Source organism: Echinops telfairi, unplaced genomic scaffold (assembly GCF_000313985.2).
Source record: "Echinops telfairi isolate 266 unplaced genomic scaffold, ASM31398v2 ScPeMD7_7424;HRSCAF=8462, whole genome shotgun sequence".
NCBI classification, from domain to species: Eukaryota; Metazoa; Chordata; class Mammalia; order Afrosoricida; family Tenrecidae; genus Echinops; species Echinops telfairi.
The window spans coordinates 75,464,784-75,480,345 of NW_022111324.1; the positions used below are offsets into that span (position 1 = coordinate 75,464,784).

Here is a 15,562-nt window from a genome sequence, read left to right on the forward strand (position 1 = left end):
AACAGGTGTACATAGGTGCTTGACTCAATGAATGGATGTATGGACTGTGATAAGAAAAGTACGAGCCCTCAATAAAGTAATTTTAAAAAAACGAATGAGGGTAATATACAAATGTACAAAAGTGCTTTATACAATTGATGTATGTATGGATTGTGATGAGTTGTATGAGCCCCCAATAAAATAAAATAAAAAAAAATTTTAATGGCCTAGTCAAAATAGTGGCTTCCTAGGGGATCTGCTGGACCAGTTAAGTTCAAGGGCTAGAAGTCAGCCCAGAAGTTATGGCAACAATGTTTGGAGATTCCCAGGGGGTCATTCATCTTGATAGATTTTTCTGGAAAGACACAGGGCAATCACAGGGGCTTACTTGGTGTAAGAAAGGCCAAGGAATATGTGGCAAGGAATTATTTTCATCACAGCAACGCACCTGCTCACTCCTTGAAGGCAGCAAGGGCCACCCTGTGAGAATTTCATTGGGAAACCTCACTCCATCCACCTTACGGCCTTTCTCTTGTCCCTTCAGAGTTCTTTTTGTTCCTAAAAGTCAAAGAATATTTGAAAGGAACATGATTTGAACCCATCAAGGATGCCAAAGCGGTTTTGACATAGTGTAAATGGAAGAGCACAGAATTATACAGGGGAAGGGTAAAAGAGATGAAATTATTGCCTTCAGAAGTGTGTAGACTTAAATGAAGGATGTAGTGAGAAACAATAGCTTCACATTTTGATGTTTTGCTTAATAGATGTTTCCAATGTGTTATAGGAATCCATGTGACTTTCCCTCAGATTCAGTATTCTTCAGCAACACCATAATTCAAAGCCATCAACTCTTTTTCGGTCTTTCTTATTCATGGCCAGCTTTTGCATGCAGAAGAGGCAACTGAAAACACTGTGACTCGGGTCAGGCACACGGCACTTCTCATGTTTGCTTTTTAACTCTTTAAAGAGAGTGTTTGCAGCAGATTTGCCCCATGCAGTACAGCAACTCATTTCTTCACTGCCACTCCGGTGGATGCTGATTATAGATCCAAACAAAAGGAAATCCTTGACAAGTTCAACCTTTGTTTACTGTGCTATTGCTTATCGGTCCGCCTGTGTGTTCTGCTTTCTTTTCAGGTGCAATCCATACTGATCGTCAGCAGCAAATGCTTCAAGTCTTCAGCAAGTAAGGTCACGTCACCTGCACACCACCTTCCTTCAATCCAGACGCTGTGTTTTTCATAGTCTAATTTCTTGGATTATTTGCTCAAAATACAGATAAATAAAACCCAAACCCCAAACTCACTGTCATCGCGTCGATGCTGACCCCTAGCCACCCGCCCCTATGGGTTTCTGAGACTGTAACTCTCTAGGGAGTAGAAAGCCCCATTTTCCTTCCATAGAGCTTCTGGTGGTTTCAAGCTGCTGACCTTGAGGCTAGCAGCCCGTCACAGAACCCTTATCCCACCAGGGCTCCTCACAGATTGAATACGTACGCTGAAAGGATACACCCAGGCACACATCCTGACAAGTCACAGGGCCCTGGTGGCAAAGTGCTTGGGCACTGAGCTGCGCTCCACAAGGTCAGAGTTGGAAACCACCAGCAGCTCCTTGGAAGACAGGGCTTTCTACTCCTGTAAAAAGTAACTGTCTCAGACTCACAGGGAAGTTCTACACAGCCCTAGAGGGTCACTATGAATCTGCATTGAGTCAGGGACGGGAGCATCAACATTTACAACCTTGGAAACCCAAAGAGGCAGGCAATTCTTCTCTGATCTGTAAAGTCACTGGGAGTCAGAACAGAAGCATGGCAGTGGGTTTTGATTTAGTTTCCCCTTGGGGTACATTAGAAACACCTGAGGGCTTCTTAAACTACAGGTGAGGGGCTCCCTGAATTTCTAATTCTGTAGATCCACATGTACATTTCTAACGTGATTCTGGGTTAGGGCACACACTTCCAGAAAGACCGGCCTAAGCGGGGACCTGCAGATCCAAACGTTATCAGTGTGTCTAGTGCTGCTTCCCAACTCAGACCTCAGCAGTGCGGGCAGAAACTGACTGCAAGGGTCCAGGTTCTCTCGCGGAGGTCAGGAGGCCAAGCCCAGAAGTGGCTAGCTTCCTTGGTAACCGCTTCCCAAAGGGAACCTCAGCCCCAGGGGAGAAAAACGTGAACAAAAAACGGAGGGAGCCGGCAGCAGCCCTTGCTGGAGAAGGGTACTGGCCGCACCCCTCAGGAAGCTGCCCAGAGCAACCTTGGGCCAAGCCTTCTAGAAGCCGTGAATGCTAGAGGTGGAACAGACTTTTGCCAACCTTGGCCCATCTCCTCTTCTAAAAGGCAAGGGACCGGCTGAGTTGACATGGCTCTCCAAGATCATCCACGGTCCTCCCCGCTGCCGCCCTGCTCCACAGAGCACTACTCCTCGGGCTGGCTGCTGCTCACGCCCCGTTCTGGGCCTGTCAGCACACGTGCGCACTCACCAATGCGAAGTGTGGCTCTCGCTGTCTGGGAGGGACTTCAGTGTCCACTCCCCTTTCTCGGAGAAGGGGCTGGGGCCGCACTGGGCCGCGGACAGCTCTTCGGCGACTTGGCCTTCTGAGTCAGAGGACGCCGGTTCAGGGGGCGAAGAGAGAAGAACCGCGTGGGTGCCAACGTCGCGGTCACCCGTCCTCCCGGTGGGGACGCGCCACCCCTGCAGCCGCCGCTCGGGCAGAGGCCGCGGTTGGGTGCCGGGCGAGGCTCGCATGCAGGCACCCTCCTCTCCCAGGGAGGCGGAGTCCCTCCCGTTGGTTGCGGTTTGAGTGTGCAGGGCCGGGGGGCGCACCAGGGTCCCGCGAGAGACCACAGACTGGAGGGACTGGGGATCCCCGGATTTCCCGGCCAGGGAGTCAGGCGCCCCACCCGCGGCCCTCGCCTGCAGCCGTGGGGTCAAGGTGGGTAGACCAGCACTAGGAAGGAAGGGGTCGGTCACTTTCTCGCCTCGCCTCGCCTCAGTGCTGTGTACCGCAGTTTCCCACACCTCCGAGTTCCAAGGTGAACTTGGAAAACAGGCGGCGCCTCGGGCGATCCAGACCAAACTTGGCGCGGCGTCGGTAGCCTCCCTCCACGAGGCATTGCAAACGACACATAAGACTAGGAGCCCACGTCCGCGGTCGCAGGGCCTTCCCTTCGTTCGTCCGTTTACACCGGACTTCGTCCTTGTGTGCGCAAGAGGACCAAACCGCACGGCCACGCAGCCCACCCGCATACTGAGCTGCGGGTCCATTCTCCGGGCAGCGCCCTACCCGGCCAGGAACACCCCGCGGCCGCCCGCCGTCCCATCGCCATGCAGCAGAGCTCCGGGGAAACACGCAGGTGGCGGCTTCCCTCCCACTCGGCCCCCACTGACAGCCGTGGCCGCTGGCCCTCGATCGGACCCACCATGACAACCCCCCACCGCCACGACCCATCGGAAGGCCTTCCACGGGCTAGGGCCGTCAGAAGTCTGGGCTCGCCACGGCTGGCTCCGTGGGTCACGGAGGTTGTTCTGGCCAGGTCCCTTCTCTGGGAGCACCGCTGGAAGCTTCCAGCGGCTCTGTGCATACATTCATGTAAGCAGAACTGGTTGCCTGAGCGGGACTACTGGTCGACCTCCGCAGTGGATATGAAAAACAGGGAGAAAGGTGACGAGTCCCATCCAGCATAGCTGGTGTTCTGTGAGTCTGGTGGGCCGGGCCAGGCCACTCCAATCTCTTCTCTTGTCTCTCCCTTCGCGCCATATGGGGGTCAACCTGGGCCACAGGGAGAGGAGGGAGAAGCGAGGGGATGGCAAATAATGCAGACACTAATATCTTAGCCAAAATTAAATAAGAGCCCCCCATTAAAATGATCTTTAAAGAAAATTTTAAAAACCACGATACCCTCTGACTAAAATTTTAACTGACAAAACAGGGGGTCTCCAAAAGTGTGTAAATTACTTTGAACTATCTTTCAACTCCATTTTCCACTGCACCCCTTTGTACAGTGTAGAACTCCAATACAGCTTTGGTAGGAGTACAAAATGGTAGTGACTTCGGGAAAACCGAGCAGTTTGTTAGAGGTAAAACATACAATTACTATAGCCAAAAGACACACTGCTCTCCAATTGACCCTGTCGGACACAGAATTGCCCCAGGAGATCGCCAAGGCGGGGAGACCTATGGAAAGACTGCCACATCGTCCTTTCATGGAGCAAATGGTGGGGTCAAACCTGGCGCTGAGAAGGCAAGCACTTAACCACTACACCTCCTACAATTACCCTACGATCTAGCAAGTCCACTCCTAGGTCATACTCGAGCTGAGAATATGGTATTTTTCCATGAATTTTTTTCTAAAACCATCATATCCTTCCATCGTTCAAACACATCAAGCAGTATTGTACAATTGTTACAAATCAGTTTCAAAACATTTTCCTTCTTGAACTTGCTATCAGCTCCTTTTTACCCCCCTACTCCACCCCCATAGCCCCCAAAACTCTTATTCTACTTGTTAAGCCTGTAGGTTCATCAATCCTGCTTTTCCAATAAATGTTTGAGGCCCCTTGGCATATACTGACTCAATAGCAGCGAGTATGGTTCTTGGTTTTGCTGTCTATATAAAGACATGTTTACAGGAGCTTTACATAATCACCAATGACTATAAAAACGCAAATGCCAACAAGTGAATGGTTAAATGTGGCACATCAGGTGCTTCTCAGCAATGAAATGCATTCTGATACAGCAAGGCTATGAATGTCTCATAGCATGGTGGAGAGTCAAAGCTGCCAGACACAAAAGGGTGTGAGCTGGGTGACTACATTTATATGACATTCTGGCAAAGGCAAATCTAAAAGTTAAAAAACCAACCCGCAGCCGTCCGGTCAATTCGACCTCATAGTGACCCTGCAGGAGAGCGCAGAACTGTTCCATGGTTTCTGAGGCTGTAAATCTTCATGAAAGTAGACTGCCTCGTCTTTTTCCCATGGAGCAGCTGGTGAGTCTGAACCATGAACCTTTCAGTTAGCAGTTCCACACTAAACCCACTCTGCCACGAGGGCACCGCAAGGAAAATCTAGGAGGTATCATCAGTTCAGTGGTTGCCAAGAAGCTAGGGAAAGGGATCGACTAGTCCAAAGGAACAAGACAAGGCTGTTTGATGCGGACACTCAACTGAATGCTTAGAGTGCATTTTATTGTATGCAAACTAGACTTCAATAACTTAATACTGAAAGATTTAAATACGGAATCTATAATAGCAATGTGGCTAAACTGTATTCATGAAAATAGAGATCCATATATATATAAAATGATACAGGTATACATCAAAGGACACTGAGATACATATGCAAAATGACATAGGTACATGAATCCACTGCCAGTCCTTAATGACAAAGGATTATAAACTACCTAAATGTCTTTTAGGAGTGATAGCAAAACTCATTGGTAAATACAATAAAATACTACGCATTCTTAAGAAGAATGAGCAAGTTCTTAGATATTGCTAAAAAAAATTAAATAAATTTCTCAATGAAGTTATATAAGAGGATCTATTAAGTGAAAAATTTATAAATCTGTAACTACTTAGGTATGCATACAGAAGATATTGGAAAACTCAATTATTGGAATCCTTGAGTGATTAGGGATAAGGTGGGGAGTTTTAAAAATTTTATTAAGTCTTTGTACTTTTTGAAATATATATGCAAATAAACTTACTATTTAACATTTTAAAAGATAAGAACAATTGAGATAAAATTCATACAAAAAAAACTAAAGCCCAAACTCGCTAAAAATACTATTTTGAAAAATAAGTGGGGAAAAGAGGAAACCTACCCTGAACCGTATCTAAGACTTATTTTACAACTAATTAAGACAAAAATAAACACAACTTATTAGTCAACAGAATAGAGAGCCCAGAGACTGACACATACACAGATCAGGAAGTTCAATACTTAACAGAATTGATGATTAGCTGATGAGTGGTACTACAACAATTGGTTAGCTCTGTGAAAAAGAAAAGTATTAGCAGATTCCTACCACACACCTAAAATAAGTTCCAGGTGTGCCTGAGACTTAACATGCAAAACTTTAAGAAGATTTATTTTTACTTATATGTAAACTTGAAATACCTAAGATTGCATCCTCAGGGTTGGAAAAAAAAATTTTAATTGAGTTGATACCAAGGGCTCAAGTAGAAAGAAAATATTCTGAAAATGATAATGGCAACATATGCACAAATGTGCTTGATACAACTGATATATGGTCTATTATAAGAGGTATAAGAGCCCCCAATAAAATGATTAAAACAAAAAAAATTAAGACAAAAAACTTGCATAACTCTTGTGACTGAATTATTGAATTGTATGCATGAACTATATGCCAATAAAACTACTTAAAAGATATAAAAAGAAAGTCATGAAAGTCACAAATTTAAAGTAAAAACTACTAAAATATATTAAAACAATGTTTGACACAAATTATTTATGATGAATCTGATTTAAAGGTTTTAATATCCAGAATAAAAAACTCTTTACAAACCAAGAAAAATGCACAACAGAACAGATATAGGCTGTGAACATGCATTTCACCGGCCAGGGAAGACATGAAAGAGTTCTTATCGTCCTCCCTGAGTTTGCGGTGTTGCTGCGCGGTGCCACTCACAGCTACCCCCGGAACAGCAGATAAACTGTCCGGAGCCCATTGTTACAGCTAGTGTCAAACCATCTGGTTGAAGGCCATCTTCTTTTTCACCGACTCTTTTACATAGATGAGGAAAATGTAAACCAGTCAGAAGTCACCTGTTAGAATAATGAACCATTTAAGATAAAAGGAGCAGCATTTATTCAACAACAAAGGACAAAGGAAGAAAAGGGAAACAAAGCGAAGGCAGTGGGCTAAGGGATGGCACATTGAAGGCCTGCAGTGGATGAGGTGAAACAAACTGTACAAATCACTGAATGTAAAACTGATCTGCTCTGCGAATCTTCACTTGCAATGTAAAAATAAGATGGCAGAAAATTAAACTGCAGAAAAACTGTATTTTGCACCCCCTTAAGCTGGTAAAATAACAAAATCTAACTACCACCGGAAAGAATGTGGATTATAGTAGCTCATACTGGCAGTTTAACTGGCACAATTATTCTACGAACAATTTTGCATTCTCAATAGCTCTACCAAAAAAACAAAAATAGCTCTAGATCCACATAGGTTATGATGCAACAAATTAACCGTCTGGTATATACACTAGAGAAATGTTTGCACAAGGCCAGAGCAGCTATGTATAAGAATGATCATAACAGAAACCTAAATGTTCAACAGCATTAGACTGACGATACATATATATCCATAGCTCAAACTCAATGCCAACGAGTTGATGCTGATTCAGTGACGCCTATAGGACAGGGTAGAACTGCCCCTGTGAGTTTCTGTAACTCTTAAACAGTAATAATGGAAAGCCCAGCCTTTCTCCTGATGTGGTTTTGAACTGCTGACATTGTAGTTACCAGCCCAATCCGCAGCCACTATGCTACCAGGGGCTGCATATACGATCCATGTAATAAATTACAAGGGATTGCTATATAATAGAGCTACAAAAATCAACACTGAATCACCAAAAAATGAGAACTAGAAAAAACTACAAAATATTTTACAAGGAACCCAATAATATTTTAGAAAAAAACTATTATTGTGGTGTGGGGAACAGAAGGATTTCTCTTAAACTGTCTCCCCAATAATATGTACCAGACTTAGCTGCTTGAGTATGACTGTACACCAGGCGGTCAGCGTAAGTAGTTCAGAGGTTATTCTCAACATCAACCATCTAGAGCGGCCAGACTGTATAGTCTGACTCATCCTAAGTAGGACCCAGTCCTTTCTGTTATTGTTCCCTTGAAGCAGTGCCCAAAGGCAAGCCTGGGACCACTGTAAGATGACTAAGCTTAGGCTACCACATGCCCTCCTATTCCCTCCTTTACTATTGCGCTTTCACCCCTAGGTCATCCCCCTCCTATTGCTTGTATTGTCTATGTTGCTACCCCTCCCTATGACGTAGGTTATTGTCTATCGGGGGCCTTGCACGCCTCCCAGGATAGTAATTGTCTGTTTTATTGTATGAGACACCAGAGTGATCAAACTTGTTCAAGGATGAATTGTACTGCCCCTTTCTGTGATGTATGATTCTGTAATCAGATCCCCCTAAAGTGATATGATGCATGGTTAGCAGTAAATAAGGAGGCTCCCTGGTTCTCGAGAGGGTGGCTGAGGAGGACGAGGCAGCTGCTTCTACTCTGACGGCTAAGTTCCCTCCACGAGGACCATCAAGTGGGGCTGAGGTGAGCAATGCTACCATGAATTGCGTCTGACTCCATTACTTGACTCCATCTTTTAACTCTCATGCTATGACTTTACTATAATCTCTACTTATTATCACTGTACAATTGCGCCTACCGAACCTGTGATGTTTTGTGGGGTTCCCTCTCCCCTTTACCCCACATTGTGGTAACAGCCAATCGCCACAAAGACCACACAGAATGGCAGACATAAAAATGCAGATAATGATGAATGGTTTGGATGGGGAATGACAAGAAAAAGCAGAGGGCTCTCACTCCCTCATCACTATTTTAGTAGTCGAGAAAGGGAGGAAACAGCAAGATGTGACCAGTGGGGATAGGAAGTACGTGAGAACTCTATTCCTGTACACTAGACTTGTACTGCAATTGAAGGGGAAAAGACCCCAATGAAGCTTTCCAAAATGATAGCTATTAACTCAGTGGTAGGTCTTTCCTTTTATTCTCTTTTGCTTGTCGGCAGATGCCATCAAGCCAGTTCAGTGATGGTATGTACAACAGATCTAAACACTGCCTGGTCCTGCACCATCCTCTGAAGCTCCGAGTTGAAGCCACCGTGTCACTCCACCTCAGGGTCTTCTTTTCCACTGATGCATTCTCCAAGGGCGGGTCCCTCCTAATGACTGTCTAGAGTGCATGAGACCAAGTCTCACTGTCCTTGTTCCTAAGAGCATTCTGGGTGTACTTCTTCCAACACAGACCTGCTTGTTCTTTTGACAGTTCATGGTATATTTAATATTCTTCCCCAACACCATAATTCAAAGTCATCAATTATTCTTCACTCTTCTTATCCATTGTCCAGCTTTTGCATCCTTAAGAGGCTACTGAAAATACCATGGCCTGGGTCAGGCACATCTTAATCCTCAAAGTGAGTGACATATTTGGTTTTTAACATTTAAAGAGGCCTTTTACAGATCTGCCCAACGCACTGTCATTTGATTCCTGACTCAGGCCTCCTTAAGCATCGATTGTGAAACCAAGTCATATGAAATCCTCAACAATGTCAATCTTGTGGTATGACTGATCCAGTTGTGAGGTTCACGTAGAGGTATAATTCATATTGAAGGGTACAGTCTTTGTGGTTTTTATTACGTGGGGGTAAAAAAAAGCAAAGGAAATGATGTTAAAACTTACCCGATCAATGATTAAGGCAGTGTGCAGTCTGCTGTCCACTTGAATTCACTTTCCTTTGTGTAAGATGTGTGCCTTTCTGAGATTTGACAGGGGCTATGACTGGTTACCCAACTAGAGGCAGTTCCCAACAGCTCTTGTGGCGAGTGGAGGGCACGTGACTAAGTACTTCGTGAGACGTACCCTCCCTTCGACTTCCTTTCACACTGAAACAGGAATGTGCTGCTGGTAAGCCAACTTCTAATCATATATACAGAAACAACCACTCCATAGGAGAAACAGAAGAAACTGGGAGCTTTCAACCACTTAATGTACTGGAGCCACCTGCCCTCTTTAACTTGTACGGGGGCAGAGGTTTTGTCTGAGTCGCCCCTTGCCCCATATTAGCTAACAACCTAATAAATAAAGACAGAAATGACCACGGATGAGCGCAAGGTGCCTCTACCTCTTCTACTTAAGATGTAATTCAGGCGCAAAGAAGAACTCTCAATCGCAATTAAAAGGCAATCTAAACTCACAGACTACCAGTAGCTAAATGTCTGTAAATTAATACATGAATTCAAGGCAAAATTCCCATGTAAGATTAAGAAATGTTCCTGACACGTGATAGGTTGGTGAGTACAGGTGCAACAATAACCAGGAAAATTTATAAGGAGAACATGGAGACTTACCTTCCACCAAAATACATCATAAAAATACAGTAACTGAAAGCATGATTAGTACATTACTGGGTGAATAAATGAACAGATTTCTAAAAGAGGCCCATAATGTGGTAATAAGCAAATGTCATAAGGGGAAAAAATGGATTAAGTTGACAATTTAAAATATCTATGACCAAAAAAGTAAACTAACAAGTGACAAACTACCAAAATAAAATTTTATGATTAGCAATAAACTGGAAGGAAAGACATACATCTAATTGACGATTGGCATACCAACTGTATTTTTTAAAATGCTAGTTAATATAAAAAGTATCCAGCTGAAAAATGAGTAAAGGACACAGTTAATTGAGAGAAGAGGAACGACAAATGACCAATCAGCCGAGATATTTCACTTTATGACTTACCAAGAAACACGTTAGAATGTAGTTTAATTTTTTGCCCATCTAGTTGACCAAAATTTCAAGCCTGATAGCATCAAATGTTGATAGGTAAGAAAGCCATATTTCTCCTGCACTATTGGTGGGAGTGGACATTAGGTCAGTTACTCCAGAGGACAATTATAAGTCTTGATATTAAAATCAAAAGGCACAAAAAAAACCAACCCATGACCCAACAATTTCATTTCTCAGTATCTACACAGATTAAAAGAACTCTATTTACCAACAGAGGAAATTCTTCAAGACAATCTGGAGTTTTAAAAGTTGTAAAACTTAAACCTGATGAAAAATGTTTATACTTATATCTGCTATGCCAAAGCCAATTTCAACTGCAAATATTTAAAATGATAATGTTGCAAAAGGGTAAAAATTGTAGAGATGTCATTTAAAGAAAGGTAAAAAAAATAATCCTAAAACATAAGCACTTGCTTTTTTCAGAAATAGACTGAGTCAATTAGTTTACAGGGCTGAACTGGGCAACCAAGCATTGGCTTTCAATACAGTTCCCAGAAGTGAGTTAACAGCCCCCATCTATACTTGTAGCCAGTATTCAAACAGCTTTCTCGATTTGGAAAAGCCAGCCATTTAGGCACTGAGTTTAGTACCTGACATAAATCACAATTCGCCAAGTGACACACCAACTACGAGAGTGTTTTTGCCTTGCATCACAAAATAAATAAAAATAGTAAGCCCTTGTTGGAATAATGATAACACAAAATATTCGAAATTGGGGGTTTGAAGGCCAATGATCAGCTTCGTCTTGAAAAACTTCCAGTAAGATAGGTAAATAATCCTAGGTTCACAGATGTGATTTAAAAGACCAATGCTAATCACACACATTTTGAGAAGTTAGCGAATGGCAATAAAGTTAATATTTGCTCTACTCCAAGAAGTTATGCATCCCCACATTTTCGGTTGGTGACACAAGTGAGTGAAGACAAAGCTGGGGCCAGGTACCGAAACGGTGTTGCCTGAGACTTTTGCACGCTAAACCCCATGGGTTCTTAGCAATCTTTTGTTATTCCCAGTTGGTTGTTTCTCCTCTTCCACAAAACAGATGGGGGCAAGCCTCAGCAGCCCGACCGACTTCTAGGAGATACTCGTTGGCACACTTTGATTCTCCTTAACTGCTCTCAGGTCTACTTACCCAGCAGACAGTAGGACATCATCTTCTGTCCACTCCATCTTCCAAAGGGAATAAAAGAAAAGCATCCACATCACCCTCTACTTTACGGGGGCCGATTCTAGGAGGACAGTGTCTGGTACTCCACATCACACTCCTCTCATGACTGCTTTGGGATCACCCACTCTGAGTAGGTGCCACCCCTCTGTAACCATTTTGGATTTCCATGCATACTTTAAGGTACAAGCGATACACATAGTTGGGGAACAGTCCAGCAACAAGATACTTTAAGAAAATTCAGTGTTTTCATATAATTGGAAAAAAATTAAGATTTTTCACTTGGTAAGCCAAAAAAAAAAAGTCATTTAAAACAGTTCTTGTCCTATTAAAATGATGAAATGAAGTATTAATACTTCAGAGATTAACTAACAGTATTAATGAAACACCAAGCAGTTACAGATAAACATTTTAATTGATTAAATATATTATTCCAAGATTTTTTTGAAATCGTACTTGTACTGTACTAATCAACAGCCAAAGGCAATAAAAAAGTTTTAAAACCAAAAATGTTCTGACATGACACATGACAGGAACCACTGTTATGTAAAGTAACATACTGCTCCCAAGAACAATGATATTTTTAGAAGATAATTCATCTTACCATATGTAAGGACAAATTCTGTCAAAACCTGGAAGAAATATATATTAGTGCCTGTTTTTTCAGAGTTTATTTTACATTTTAAATACAGTATTTTTCTCATTAAAAGAAAAAAAGCCAAGAAGTGCCTTGCCTCATGGTTCCTACACCATATGCAATGAGAGCTGACGGACAGTCTGACACAGCATTCTGTATATAACAGCACAGACACCTGTGAGCTGGGACTACTTTTAAAACAAAATTAAACAAACACACACAAATCAAGCACTGCTTAGGAGAAAGCAATCGAATTTCTGAACTGAAAGAGTTAAGTATGTATAAAACCTGGTACTAAAAAAAAGAGAAATACAGTCCACGAGAAACACCAACAGCAGCTCATTATGTAGTGAACTGCACACACTGCAGCTAATCAGTGGAAACCCTTCTACAAGAAGTGATTATGTTTTGAAATAAAAATCTCTAGGTATTCCAATAACATATAACAACGTGAAGTATATATTGCCATCTTTGTGATTTTCTATTTATATCAGACTCCCTGCTGAAAACAAGAATCTTTAGACTAATCAATCACTTATACAATTTTGAGGCAGTTAATTCCTATTTGTTTTCAGTGGAGAAAACAAAAACGTACCTCTTCCCCTCAATAAAGACATAATACAGATTAAAGCTATGAAATTTAAGCATGAGCACATGTATTTCCAATTCTATTACTTATAAACTGGAATCGTGTAGGACTTGTGCCTAAGGAGTAACACAAAGAAAAGGGACTGTCTCTGGCAGCAACTTCCTATCAGTGCAATGTTATTCCCATTACTAAGTTATATGAAAACTTTAAATATTTAACTTCAGTAGGTGCCATTTGACAAAATCCCGTGTGCATAAGACAGTTCCAATTTGAGATGATCTATAAAGCCAAATCAAGGCAAAAATTAATTACTTTTGCCTTGCTATTAGTAATTTGGAAAACAGATGGAAGAGGAAAATTTGTGGAGGCTCTCAGAAAGACGTTACAAGTGTTCTATGTATCTTGATATTTCAATTATCACTTGGGATTGAACATTCTAGGTTAAGTCTAAGTCTATCTCAGAAAATAACTCTGTAATATATAACTCTGAACTAAACAGTTGCACCAGAAGCACATACAATCTGGATCATTCAGAACAAGATCAAACTGAGATAATCTCTTTTTTCTATTATAACCAGTGAGGTCTTTGAGTTTTAAAGTTTTAAGAATGCTGACCTTCATTCCATCAAAGCCAGCTGCATCCCATGTAGCCTATTTATCATAAGGATCTCAAACCAGAAGGCAATACAGTGTGAGCTCTCATAAAACACATGGAACAGGCAGCAATAGACTACCCACTAGCCAAGTGGGGCCAGTGTTGGGATGTTTTATTTTGAAGATGTTAGATATTTAACACATAGTTCACGTTGACTTCAGCATCCTCCAGACTCTCTGCTGGGCAGGACCCAAGAACTTGGGGAGACTAAGGGATCCCTCCATCCCCAAAGTATGAATGTTAAAGGGTCTCGGGGAAATGTTGATTCCCAAAAAGAGTTCACAAACCACCAGACCAAAATCAATAAACACTGACTCCAATGTTTCAAAAAAGTCAAAGGAAATTTCCAAATTAAACGTCATCTTCTGCCCAACTCTAGACTCCAGATTCTGTAACAATAGCTTTATCTAGTATAATAGACTCTGTAGTAGACTGATTTTGACCTCCACAAAGAATAGGAGTTGTCAAATTTGAGGAGATAGACTCCTCTCCCTGGATATTGGTGGCTGCCAGCATACACTTCTTCATGACAGTCCCGTCGGTACACAGGCACAATCTCATCCAGCACAGGCTTGTTGGCATTCTTTTTGGCTTTCTCGTCATTAGTGATATGTTCTGAAATAATAATAGAGAAGTCAATGAATAGATCCAGGAAAGCCCAATCTGCAGCAAGCAATGATACTTCATTCTCCTTTGAGAAAATGCTCTTTAGGACTTCTTTTGAGCCATTCTGCAACTTGTGTGAATGCAAGTATGCATCTGTTCATGTAGGCATCCATTCACTTATCTATGCACCAAGCTGGGATCCAGTGGGGAACAGCTGACTATGATGGCCATCAGCATCCTAGTCCTCTCTGTGTCCTGACCACCGCTCCTTTTTATGAGCCCAATTTTTCTTCTGCATTCATTCTGTTCTTATTTTTTCCAATAGGAGTAAGTCAGAGCAAGCCAAGGAAAATGTTGCTCTGCTACTCTCTTTTCAACAATACAAAAGCTCTCCATTTGAGGGAGGCGGGGAAGGAAGCTTTTGAAGACCATTACTTTGAATAGGATTTTTCATGTTAACGTGCACAAGAAACTAATTTGCATAAACATAGTGTTGCTGGCATGTGAGGAGTAAAGCGAAGAAACCACAGTCAAAGTAGGCATTCAGAGACACCAGTCATTTTCACCAGGCCTGGGAGCCCTGGGGATGCAGTGGTTAAGTGTTGGGCTGTAGCCTGCATGGTTGGCGGTTCAAAACCACCAGCAGCTCCGCAAGACAAAGACTGGGCTTCCTACTCCCATCAACAGCTACAATCCTGCCTGGAAGGCCACTATGAGGAAGCATGCACTTGACAGCAGAGAGTTTGGTTTTGGTTCCATGCAACCCAGAGATGACCCAAGTGGTAAAGCATGGACTGATTCTAGGTTTGTCCTGGCTTTCTGAACTATAGCAATGAGATTAGGGGAAACAACTCTAGAAATCTGTAGGAATAAATATGAGAAAATAACAAACCAGCTTAAAAGTTTCCATGTAAGATATTACATATAAACAGCCTTCAGAAAATAGGTCAAAGAACAGTTAGTACAGGAGGAGGTAGCCAGAATTTCTGGTCTATAACATGGCTGAGTGAATTCTGGTGGCATAAGTTAACTGGGAAATGCCTATCAGGAAATAAAGCAAGTCTGAGAAAGGCAGTTTCTGTAAGAGGTCTAAAGAGACTATAATGTCGTAATCTGGAAGGGATCTTAGGATAGAAAATGAACATTCGATAAAAACTTAGGAAACGTGAACAAATGCGGACTTTGGTTAATCATCAGAATTCATTAGATAAAACAAATGTATCAAAGTCCAGTGCCACCAGCGACAGTGGGGACTTGTCAGGGCAGCCCTGTTTTTCCAGGTCTCACAAGTGCTCTGCCTTCAACAGGCTGCCATCTCACCACTTTCCTATCCCTCTATTATCCACTGCC

The 15,562-nt window shown here is 42.5% G+C and overlaps 1 protein-coding gene and 1 long non-coding RNA gene across 2 annotated transcripts in view; one reads left to right on the top strand and one right to left on the bottom strand.

Moving 5' to 3' along the window:
• Positions 1-1,249, top strand: part of LOC123522606 — a 2,951-nt gene extending 1,702 nt beyond the window's left edge. The window contains exon 3 of the long non-coding RNA XR_006680847.1: positions 1,117-1,249. This is a non-coding gene — a long non-coding RNA (uncharacterized LOC123522606). The remainder of the gene's footprint in view (positions 1-1,116) is intronic.
• Positions 1,250-12,121: 10,872 nt separating this feature from the next.
• The window catches only part of ACBD3 (acyl-CoA binding domain containing 3), a 45,887-nt gene continuing 42,446 nt past the window's right edge, over positions 12,122-15,562 (bottom strand). Inside the window, exon 8 of the mRNA XM_004699948.2 lies at positions 12,122-14,221. Within this exon, the coding sequence (XP_004700005.1) occupies positions 14,010-14,221 (212 nt within the window). The 3' untranslated portion in view covers positions 12,122-14,009. The remainder of the gene's footprint in view (positions 14,222-15,562) is intronic.